General features: G+C 36.7%; 1 protein-coding gene across 5 annotated transcripts in view; it reads left to right on the top strand.

Moving 5' to 3' along the window:
• LOC138180154 (beta-1,4-N-acetylgalactosaminyltransferase bre-4) overlaps positions 1-12,918 on the top strand; it is a 38,745-nt gene that overhangs the window by 13,731 nt on the left and 12,096 nt on the right. For 4 of the 5 annotated variants that reach the window (XM_069113726.1, XM_069113725.1, XM_069113724.1 and 1 more), the window contains one exon: positions 12,126-12,619. In XM_069113726.1, coding sequence (XP_068969827.1) covers positions 12,465-12,619 — 155 coding nt within the window. In that variant the 5' untranslated portion in view covers positions 12,126-12,464. Of the gene's footprint in view, positions 1-10,873; positions 10,896-12,125; positions 12,620-12,918 lie in introns of those variants that run through there. The other variant, XM_069113728.1, reaches the window with a different exon arrangement.

Here is a 12,918-nt window from a genome sequence, read left to right as displayed (position 1 = left end):
TTCTTGGATGGTTAGCTAATAAATAGATATAAATCGCACTAGTTCTCATTTATACAGCTAACTTGTGCACGTGTTTATCGCTGTAGACAGCACACACTAGGTAGTAATTCATAAATAATTTACGTGGCGAGTTAGGCAGTCACGCGATCTCGATCGTGTCATCCGGTTTTTATAGTGCCCCTATCGATGAAGCCAGTACGAGAGGCATAACGTTTTGTCTCGTTGTCTTTCAAAGTCAGTGAGTAGCACGGTGAAGATAATTAGAATTTGATTGATGTTCAGCTCATTTGTAGGGAAGTAACTGTATCCTCGGAATGTTAGTAATGTTGAACATTATGATAAATCGCGAGATAAATTGGTTTCTTAGAAGGAACATATTTAACCGTTATCTCTGCCTCGAAGCATAGAAAGTATTATGGGAACACACGAGTAATAGATTGGGTACTTATAGTTCCGTTTGACAAACTGAATGTCGCGACAAGAAACAGTAAACGCATTTACATGTACTGATATTTGGCATCGTGCCCAACGGTTCGACAGAAGTTGGCCATGTCCTTGCTTGTAAAGCTAAAGAAGCAAATTTCCCGAACGGTGCACGTGTAGTTTGTTTTCATTCGCAACGTTCGTGCAGAAACTTAACGCAAGAATAGGCTCCCGGTTGCTAAAAGTACTCCACTCGAGATGTCTTACATACTCGACGTTCGTGTATCGCGAATAAGTACGCGTCTATGTCATGATGATGCTACAAAAGCCCTTGAGCATATTTTGTGGTAACTACGCACGGCTCTGAGAAACAAATTGCACGTCCAACCAACCTTCGTGTCACGTTTGTATACGCAAGTTAATCCAATTCACGAGGGAACTTTATTTCCTCGGCAAAGTTCGCGACCTCCTCGAGCTAATTGCAAGCTGACCCTTTCGCGTCATTCGCCAGCCAACTCCGAAGACATATTATTAAACACTCTAAATCGGTTCTTCTCTTCTTTCTTTCATTCGTTGACGTCTACTCTTTTATATTCCGATAATTTTAATCTTTCTCTTTCCTTGTCTGCATAAAACGTGCGTAATAAGTACAGGTACTAAATATATATTACTACTCGTCAATTAATAATGAATTAATAATTGGAAGTAACACTTAAGTAAATATCTTTTTATGATATCAGCGTACTATAAATTCAATACTAAAAAAAATTACTGAATGTTCATAAGTGTAACAATAGATTTATATTATCGTTATTGCGGTTTCAGTGTTACCGCTTATTTACTTTGATAACAGTATATTTCCGCTTAACTCACAGATAACAAGTCGAATATAGTATACCTGTATATGTAAACAGGATGTATACGTAACCACGATTATTGCATAAATAATGATTTTAACGAAAAATGTTTCAAATAAACGTAGATGGTTTCGTGGGGGACATAATTTGAGGCGATTAATTTTTTTATAGTAGGAGGTGTAGAAGATATAATATGAAGGTATGTTTTTTTTTATCTTGTTTCACGAAGTTATTGGATATTTACCTTGGTTCGTACTTTGTCGAGTACCATCTTTAATGAGCTCATATTTACATGACGATGTTAAGGATACTTGTGCTGGAGCCAGTCTTGCAGCATTGATTTTCTCATTCTGTTTTCGTTAAATTTTAAAGCTGCTATCAACCATCAACCACTGTTCTTTGATATATCTCCAAGAATCAGTCCGTTTGACTAATTTATTTCAACTGCAAATTTGTCGATAATTTATAATTATTATTATCATTATTATTATAAATATACAATTATTATTTTGTATATAAATATACAATTTATCGCGTCGCGTTTAAGGAACTAGAAGGTTTTTAAAACTCTGATCGTAATGTAACGTAAAGTATCGAATAACTGGGCGTAGCCGGTAACTGATGTATTTCAGCATATTCACGCCCATTTGATAAAACTTATACTTATGAGAGAAAATAAATATTCACGTTGTTTGTCGTCAAACTTACTACTCAGATTCATAATAATATATCTTAAATCTGCACACGTTTGAAAATAAAATATCTCTGTTTCATAATCTTTTGATCGGTGTTTGCTCTTAACTGTGGAAATCGCAGCCGTGAGTAACAGTGCCAACTACCGCTAGTGCCATTCTGAACCATCTGACCTAACTTCGAGTTAACTTTGGCAAAGGGTCTTATTATATCTCTGTGCGAGTTCTATCTTGGGTACTTCATTACGCACTCTGCCATTTCGATGGTAGAGAATAATATTGAAATTGCTAGAATTTCTCAAACAAAGATAATTGAGGTTTCTGAGAGAAGAGCCTTGTGGTAAATATATGTGTATCAAATTCAATTTAATTTAGCTTGTAATTATTATTCGAAATAAAAATTTCAAATCCGTCCCATATATCTCCTTAGGGTTCTGTCTGTAAAAAGTATTTTAATTCTTAAATTCATCGCTTTTATCACACTTTCTTATCTTATAACATTTTTGGGAAAGTACAGATCTTTCTTAGCACATTATTTTAAAAAGTTAATCTCTTTCTTGTTACGTTTTTAAAAGAGTTCAGGAGGGTACTGCAACTGATTTTATTGCTGATGCAAACTGTTTCAAAGTACAAAGAGATTGTCATAATAAATTACACAAGAAATTAAACACGATTATCTTGTAGCACCGTTAAATATACGGAAAATTGATATATACATGATATATATATATATAAATTATTAATTAAATTAATAATTAATTATAAATTGATAAGTTACAAATTAATAATTATATATATAAATATTATATATATTACATATTAAATTATTTATAAACAATGTAGACAGATGTGTACATTACTCAAAAGGTGCAAATCGTTTTTCAGATATTGTAAATTTTTACTGCCGTTTTGTATCGAAAGTACTTGTAGTTTCCTCATTTGCTTCTATATTTGAACGCTAAGCGCAAAATACGCAGAAGCAGTTTCCCTGCAGGTTACCTAATAGTGGAAGATTTATTAATAGTATCTTTTGGTGAGATCATAAGGTTTACAAACGTATTCTAGATTTCTCCAAACCAGATTACGCCAATTCAATTTCTATATCGGAAGACAGCGAATGTCTATATCACCGAAGTCACGAAATTTGACTGTAAAATAAAAAGGGCAAAAAGAAACGAGTTTAAGGTATACACTGATGATAGAATAAAAGACACGAACAAGATGTGCAATTTAACGAGAGCTAGTAATCTATTGCCCATAGGAATTCAGTTTTTCAGTCGTGCAACTACTCTATATGCAAGTACATTGCCAAATCATGAAAAAGCTACGAATTAGCAGTGGCATTTAGCACTGGCATCTAAAGGCAAATTACGAGTCACAGGAAATCGGGATTACACGAAAATGAAACACGGGACATGGTCTTTTCAGCAAAGTTCTCTTTTCAAGCCTGCCGTTTTTGGAGCTCGAACGATCCGAGATTCGCGTGTCGAAGTTCGCAGGAAAAGGCAAGAAAGAGTCGTGGTTGGCAACGGTTGCAAGGGAAAACTGAATCCAGCAGGGAAGAGAACGTCGTGCATTTTAATTCGAGGTTCTTGAACCTCCTCCTACTCCTTTCCACCCTTCATTCCCGCCCTTCGTTCTATGTCCTCTTTGGGGCTTTTGCCCTTCGAGGAAAGTTTACAAAATGAGTAGCAGCAAGCCCCTCGGCATTTACTCGTTTGTACTTTTCTTCGTATAACGGACCTTTCCTTCCGCTTTTACACTTTTATTCTGATCCTCGCCTCAGTTTCCGCTTTTTGCAGCTTTTATCTTAATATTTTTATAATTCTTGCTTCGCATAATTCCTTACTCACCACCCTCTCTTTTACAAGCGACCGTACGTTTTCCTTTCGCGCTAACAACTTTCATTTACGAATTATGGAAGCCTCATCACGTTTCGCTCTCGCGTTCCCCTCCGAGATACGTATTTGCTCTCTTTTATTAATCTCTATGAAAATGAGTTATAGCGCCGTTCCTCTGCGAATTTGTTGCCGAGATTTCTTTTCGTACGATCGTTTTCAACCTTGTCTTGTTTAATCTCCTTATCCATCGTGTTTATTTCTCTCTTGCTCGATTTCGTAGAATTCTGAAATCTTATCGCGGCATATCTTCTGATTAAAATCCCATAGGCGAAGTAATGTTGGCGAAAAGATCCCATTCAATTTCCAAAGTTTAACATCGCATATATTATATTGACCTACGTGGTAGGATGAAAATTTCTCAAAGAATCGCAGAGAGAAAAACGATTCATGCAAGTTCTGCCGTAACTCGCTCCTTCTCAAAGCTCTTTTCGGAATGTTCTTGAACTACATTCTTCTCTTCTCATGAATTTAAAGAGATCTCGACCGCATTTGGAACGCGTTTCATACGTCTGTGTATGTAACTGCTTTGTTGGCGAATCAAGCGAACTAATACACGGTAGAAATGTCTCGGACGAAACTTTAATACCACACGTGTGCAAAATATTCAAAGCGATACTCAGATGCGACACTGATTAAATATAACTTGTTAAAGTTTCAAAAATTACGATTCTAAAAACATTAATGAGATAACGTTAGAAAATTACAATGGACGTAGGATTAGAAAGATCGAAGGTTTTCGCGTAGCATCGTGTCGTCGCAGTTTCTGTAGTTTTATGCCTTACGATTAAAGCCTCACAGCTGCAGACTCGAACATTATACTATCTGCCACCTTTGTCTTGTGACTGCTGATGCAGAAACACTCGAGAACCCCTCGAGATTCAAGCCAGGTTGCATCCATCCGAACACTTTATCGTGCTATTAGTTGATCATAGTATGGAAACAGTGTTCCGTTATACTTCCGTTCGCACATACAGAGTTTACTGGGCCATTCATTTTTGTTGTCTAAGCAAGTATTTTTTACATAGAAGACAGCCGTTCGATGATTTACAATCTACAGACGACTGATTCGTAAAACGACGAAGATATAAAGTTGGACAATTTATTTGAAACGAATATAATGAATCAGATGACCAAATAATTACTCCAATTAGAATAGCACATAAGCTTATCTCAAAGTAAAGTCGTTTGCAAATAAATTCCAAAATCTCGTTTGAGAAATAAATTATTTCCAAATAATTATTTTTATAATTATTTTAAATAATAATAGGAGACAAAGGATATGATATAATAAAGTAATAATAATAATAATAAAGGAAATGATCGTTTTCCACGTGAGTATATTATTATCTCCAACACTTACCTTATTCAAATTTACAGTATTATATTTGATGACTTGTCCGAGTCTCTCTCGTGTTGTACTATTAAAGTATGAATAACAAGAATAACGATTACCGTATAGACTTAAAGAAGGTCTAGGTTGAGCAGAAGCCTCGCTACTTATCAGTCTTATGTTCTACCGTCGTATCTGAATCGATCATTTCGTAAACTTAACAGGATTCATTGAACTCATTTTTCATTTGAACTCATTCATTGATTCATTTCCCAGTACTCAACGCTGCGAGTGAAAACATCTAAAATATCGTTATTTCCTGTCACTGTATCTTCATGAATGCTTCGTCGATAAGAAACCCAAGAGAAATTATATCGAATTATATAGGAGATCTGGAAACCATTTTAGTGCTCGATTCATTGGCGTGTTTGAAGGAATAACTACATATTACGTCGCAATTTTATATAAGAAGATCGATAAAGTCTAAATTAAGAGTAAATATTTAATGGTAGCTGGTTTAAATTGTAACTCAGTTGTTCAAATAGAGGAAGCACATCGAACGTATGGAATATTTAAATGAAACATGTTTTCAAATCCATTCATTGACGTCACTATTAAAATTTATCTGGTCCATTAACAACGCATATAGAGTATGAAATAATTTACTCCAGTTTCAGTTTCGTCGTTCCAGATAAAATTGTCTCGAAACAATTTTCTATAGTTCGGCGAGCAAAGAACAGTCAGAAGCTTTTATTCGATTTGAAATTCCCGGTCAGCTTATCGGACGGCTGAGTTTTTGATACATATATTGTAGTTATCGAGGGATTATGATGGTTCAGGTATTCAGGATCCCAGGAACTTGTAGATCGCGATACTCGAAGAGAAGCACGAGAGAGGAAGAATCTACCGGAGCAAAGACTAGTTGATGCTATGGTCGCCATGACGATGGTTATCGATCCCCCGTTTCGCAACCCCCGTATCTCTCTCTCTTTCTTCTCTTTCCTCTCCGCTTTTCTCTTTATTTCTGCTCTATTCTTCGAACTGTTATCTTTCCGCATAATGTTTTCCTTTCTTTCTTCCGATGTAAATCGCGTACCTTAACGCTTCGACACCCGACCTGATACTCTGTAGCTTCTATAAAAAGCATGGAAAGATGCTGGCCTCGTTTGACTCAATGTTCTCAAATCGCCGCGACGCACGGCGATAGAAGCATGTTGTAATAGAAAATATGTAAAGGTACGTAAAGATCGAAATCTACAAGCGGCCAATATCGATTCGTTTAGAGATTCAAAGATTCACGAGCACACGAAGTGGAAACGATATCCTTTATTGGCCGTATAGATTCAATTTTTTACGAGTATAGTCTGCCCACCACGGTGATTCTGATTGCTCATACATTTGATATGTTTTGGCGGTCGTCCGTTAAGCAAACCCGATACTCTTTCACTTTGCACTTGTATCGATGGTTGAAACGATGGTTCGTTTCAAAAGGTAAAGGTTCAATTTTGTTTAATGTTGAAAATCTCGTACGTTGGTTTAGGTTATAATTAGGAGTAGTAGATGATAAGGATATTTCGTTTGACCATAGTTATTACACGATAGTGCATTTCCGTAATTAAGGAGAAGTTTAATTAAATAGTGGGTAAATATCCTGTTTACAAGTGCACGTTTCAGTCTCTATCATCAAAGTTATGTACCATGCCAACGATCCACGTTTCTATGTTTGTGTTACTCTTTGTAGCAGTTTAATTGTGTTCACAGTTGGCTGAAATAATCAAACTGCCGCGAATTAGATTATAATTATTAAGTTTTACGCTATTTACATTCCTACCTTGATTACATTTATTGTTAAGGTCAAAGATTTTCTTTGTTCCTCTTTTTACTTTTATTTTTATTGGATGACGTGCCAGCCTCAAACTTCGAAGAAAGTTGGAAGGTAAAATTTCTTCTGGAACATGTTAGTCGTAGAAAGTAGGAAGTTTCCCTAATTAGTGTTAATTACAGAATTATTCGATTCTTTCTTACTTAATCCTTTCATAACAAAATGGTCTTGCGTTGTGCGAATGTTACATTATCCATATTACAGTTTAATAGATACAAAATCCATTTGTTAGGATGTCCGTTTTCTTTTTCGTAAATCTCTAGATCATTTTCTGTTTAATCAGGAAGAGAGATAACCAAATCAACCGGTTCGCCATCGATGATAAGAAAGATTGCGTTTTAAAATTTGCATAAATACTGTATGAAAGTTGCTCGGTTATTTGCAGAGATGAAGAGGGGTCGAGCAAATTTCCATAACAAGATAAACCGTCGCAAGTGGTACTAGGCTGAACGCAACACAGCTCGTTAATAACAAATGTGCTTTTTGATAATATGATTATCTGAATTAGGCCATGCATAAGTAACAATTGGCCGATCCTTTGTATCGTTCAACCGTTCAATTAACTTTACTATCTTGAGACAAACCATCTTTAAAGTTACTAATACTTGTCATATTAATTTAAATCATAATATCTGTAGTAAATGTTTCACGTAATAATACATGCCATGGTTAAAGTGTTACGACTAGTGACCATGGAACATTTCAAGGTACTTCCTGCTATCGATAATCTGGCACCGAAGCGATTAGTAAACATGGAAAGGAAATACTTCAGAGATAAACGGTGCAAAGCTGATATTGTGGTGCAAAAAAAAAAAAAAAGGAAAAAAGAAAAGAGTGGAACATAGCGCTGAAAGGTATACAATGAGTACTTATAATGGAGAAAATTATGAGCGTGGCCGAAAAGCGGCGTGCAATGTCTCGTATTAAAGAATTAAAAGATGGAGAGAAAAAGTTAACAGCGTTGGGAAACAGTTGGAATATCCGAATGATAGAAAATACAGTGATCTCGAAGAAACAACCGTAATTTATACATCCAGAGCTTGCGACGTGTGCGTCCGTTTCCGACATAGTTTACCATCAACCAGAAACTCGTTTAAATAGTTAAATATTTAAAAGGTTAAAGATTCTAGCTTCTGTTTTTTTATATAAGACTAGAAACGCGTGAGTTCTCACTTTTCGGCAAAAAAACTTTCTTATAATAATATAATTTTATAATATTATAATAATCGCTATTGCATTAAAAATTATGCATGCACATTGCTCAGCTGACGTGGAAATCAATTTCGAAAAGATGGAATATCTTGAAAGAATTTAAGATGAAAGCGTAATCTGAATATTTTCGGACGGATGAACTCATCTTTCTTTACATCTTCGATGTAGGGTATAAAATGATGGAAAATAAAGGTTTGAACGTAATGTGAACTGCACACCTTACAATCTCTTTGATAGCGTTTCTCTTTTGTCTCCAGGTCTGCGTTTCGATGAAAGCATACGACATGCATATTGCACGACACTCGTTTCAAACGCATGCCTATGAATCGCTTTTCATCTTAGTATGTGCATATACGCTACTTTAATCGAGATGTATTGGAAAGAAGTCTAGGAATAAGATGGAAACCCTTGAAACGTTGTGTCGCTCGGGTGTTTATCGAGTTATCGAGTTTGGAATGTGGCCGGTTTCTAGTTATCGTTTGATTCACGGCACAACTCTTTCAACGGACTCGGTCAATCGAAATTTAGGTCACGAACGAATGAATGTCTGTTGACGAAAATTCTATTCATTTGGGGATGGTCCCTTGCAAGAAGTATCGAAACACAAGAATAGAAATTGAAAGAAATTGCTACATTCTTGTAAAAAAATTCTATTCTTGTTCAATACTACTATTTGAGAATCACGTAAGTATGGAAAATGTATGTTGGAGAGACTTTGATCGATTTCCCTATTGGTGAGATTCCGGTAAACAAGCTGACGTAATGTTTTACTTGACAAAAATCAAGATAGACTGTGATATGAAACGTTTGTATTTGCTACGTGCGTATAGAAGAAAAACACTATGATCCAAAGTAGAAGTAAATAAGAGGCATAACAGCGACATAAACGCACAGAGATTGTTTCAAGGCTGTATTCCTATGTATCGAACATGGATGATTCCGCTGCAGCTAGTATTTCGTTTATATACCATGAATTTAAATATCGAGGTACATATATCGAAATACATACAAGACATAACGATTGTTATAAAGGATGAACGCGATAACATACTATTGAGTCTGCTTAGGTAGGGTTGACGATAATATCCTCTTTGACTATTCCGCCCACGCAACGCAATCGGTGCACCGAGGAGAAAATCGATACGCGATCACGCGGTGGAAGTTATTCGACGCGCCGGAGAAAATTCCGAATGGATCTTCCAGAAGAATTCTACACCAGTGCGAACGCTGTCGCTTGTCGACGGAAAATAATACCGTAGTTTTTCAACGTAATATCTTTCGTGTACCAACGTTTTACTTTTGCTCGATTTTTTCAAGTGCTTTCACCTACATCGAATCACGAAGGTATTTGAACATTCGCCATAGAAAACTTTTATAAATACATAATGCGTGTTATTCAATTTTTCATTAGCTCCATCATCGGATAGAAGGATTAATCCAAAGCTATAATTTCTTTATCGAAGATCGTGTATTTCACTTGTCCAACTCTGTAGGACTTCTCATTTATAAAAAATATGGTAGTAACTGTTCTAAATTTATCAGAAAAACTCATGTATCGAGCTATCTTAAAAGAATCGCACTCTTTAGAACATTAAGTGGATGGAACGTAATATGTATATTTCCACAACATCTGTGTTAATACTATCGATTCGATCTAATTTGTTTGACACGCGACCGAAGAGAGATGCGAACGTTTGGAGAGGCTCGATGCCGCGATGTTATGATATCGTAATAACCATTGTAATTGTAGATTTTGCAATAAATTACACGGCCAACAATCCATTCACACTGCCATTCTTTTTACGTCTTTGTTGTTCCTCGTATATAGTAACAATACATGGATACATCGAATGTTATCGATCATATATCTCAACCGTTCTTATAAGTAGACTAAAATATCAATACCGAATGTTGCAATTTTTTTTATACGTTGCCACTCGAAAGCATTCGGTTATTTTTGCATATTATATTTGTGTATTTTGTGGCAGTATAATGGGAGTGACACAAATTCTGAATTGCAACTTACTTTTTCTCCAAGGCTCTCTTTCCTGTGTACAATCTAACATTACCGTGATGGGGCAAAGTTTCAGTTACCGATAAGTCATGCAGAACTTATTTTCTAAATTACGATATTTTTCCAATTTATTGCAAGTCTCAGTGTAAACTATTACTGATGTTATCTAATCTTTCAGCTATTTCTTGGATTGTTGAACGAGATTCTCGATTAAAGCTTTAATGCATCGAATGTTACTGATTATCTGTACTTTAGTTCATCAAAAAATCAAAGATACTATTTTGAAATTCTGAAAACCACTTATCGTGATTTGTCATAGCTGAAACACGTTCACTGTACACTTCACGATCATTTTTAACCGTGTCTGTAGTTGTATTATCTCTGTTAAACTTGTTACGCAAAAATTCGACTAGAAAACAGGTTTAATAGGTCTGTATTGGAATAATCAAACGTGCGCGTGCGACGCGATCGATACTGGCCTTCTAATATCTTTCTTTGTCCCTGACTTTGAATGTTGTTTCAGGTGTTTCAGGTGTTTCAGATGTTTGCGCGTGTACTGTTTGCGAAATTTACGTAATTACGAGGTAACAGCCTTTCGCGATTACTGTTTCGTTTTATAGCAAGTGATAAAGCGTGGCTCGCATGAGCGCAACAACGCGTTACATGATTACTTACTTTCTCTGATCATGCAATACGCGCTAGAAAACTAGACTGGATTCGATATCTTGGACAGTGACATCGTACGTGATGGTTTTCTAAAAATATACGTTATCGGTGGTGATAATGATTTCTGAGATTTTTAAATTTAATTATATTCAAAAGCAATCTTTTGACGAAGTAGTGGTTCGTTGATTGCCACACACCGGATGCGCTATCTAATCTCTATCCGGACCATTTATTATTACGTAGATGCGTACGGAATGTTTACTCCGTGTTTTCTATGCGATATTCTAAAGATCTATCATGCTTCCTTTCAAGTTCAGATTTACAGCTTCCTCTCTCTTCCTTGCAGAACGTGGGTACAAATTAAACAATGCTTCGCACCACACTTTTTTCTTCCCATTGAATTTTTCCTTTTTCATAGAAACGCGTAGAACGCTAACGTTGCTTCGTTGATTAACATCTTCTCAACGAAGATAGTTGCTATGTTCCATCTAGTTTGCACGTTCCCTAGCACAAACGATTGCAGCAAAATGTTCCCTACGTTTAGCATTGTAGTCTACATTTCATAAAAAGATAATAAGCGTTTTTCCTGATTACTGATTCATCGATAATTTGAGCGAATTAAACTCACATACTGTTCCTATAAATCGACCGAAGTCTTCGGATATTTATGACACTTATGTATCCGACATTGGTAGCGGACGTGTTAACGTTAATCCAGCAAGGCCTAAGCGGTGAAATAATACGTAAAATAATATACACGGATCAACGTTATTGCAAAGTAACAAATTTAGAAATCTAACAATTGGAAAATTTTGAAGACCTTAAGATCTGACAATTTGAAACTTTGTGAGATGGAATGTTCGTCAACGCAATATTGGCCCTTAGTAGATTAATAAAGGATTGTTCGAGAAATTGCCTTTAAACGGCTTTTATGCTCTGCAATCGATATTTGAATCGTGCGATTCGTGTCAATGTCGGTAGTAGGAATTAGTTTCGTTCGCTCGATTTACGGACACTTGAAACGATATTGGTAATCGATTGTCATATCTGCGATTTACGGTCACTCAGTAGAGTGACAAATACCAATGTAAAAACAGAGTAGAAAAACACGAATTGTGCAAGGCGAACTGGTTTTTTCTATTTGTCAGGATACCGAAGGTGTCGTTACGCCGAGAGCACTGTTGCCGGAGGGTAATGCGCTTGGTGAGCGGAAGTGAGAAGCTCCGGGCGGCCTTTTCTTTCTTCGGCCCTTGGTCCTGTTCCGCCGGCTGTTTCCACTCGTTCTCCAACAAGTCAACCACTGCTTGGAAGCAGAGGGGACGAATACAGTTCGGAGCGTCCTTCTGGATCTCGGAGGAGGAGGCGTCGAAGGCGTGGAAGAGCGAGCAGGGCAGAGAAACAGCAACAACAGCCAGCAGGGAGCGCCTCGTCCAGTACGGCGCTCTTCTAACGGCGGCAGGAGGGAGTTATGGTGTCTCGTACATGCGATGACTGTGGCTGCAGCCGTGGCACTGTGGCATCGTGCCCACCTTTACAAGGCGATCGCCTGCGTCGTCCTCGCTCTTATTGCCATTCAGTATTTACTTAGTGGCGTGATCGATCGTCGCTCCATAGAGACGATTTTCACCATTAACGCTACCAGGTACGTACGTCAGACGTTTCCCATGATAATTAATTAGACCGCGAAAGCTTACGCAAATTTTTACAGAGATGCATCGCAATGGATTAATCAATAGTTCTGTATATTCGTTGCATATACACTATACACAGACTCGCGAAACCACTCGAACTATCGTCTTTCGATGCTAAAACTTTGTCGTTTCTATTTCCTAAAAATTGAATCGTATGATTTGCTTTAATCCTTCGGTTTAATTGTAGGAGACATTTTTTCATTGCATCAGTTTTTAATCTCTTTTCAAGGAGCGAGAAGAAGGGAGAGAA

The sequence above is a fragment of the Bombus flavifrons genome, chromosome 5, assembly GCF_040668555.2.
Source record: "Bombus flavifrons isolate JBK064 chromosome 5, iyBomFlav1_principal, whole genome shotgun sequence".
NCBI lineage: Eukaryota > Metazoa > Arthropoda > Insecta > Hymenoptera > Apidae > Bombus > Bombus flavifrons.
This window is presented reverse-complemented; position numbering and strand designations above follow the sequence as displayed.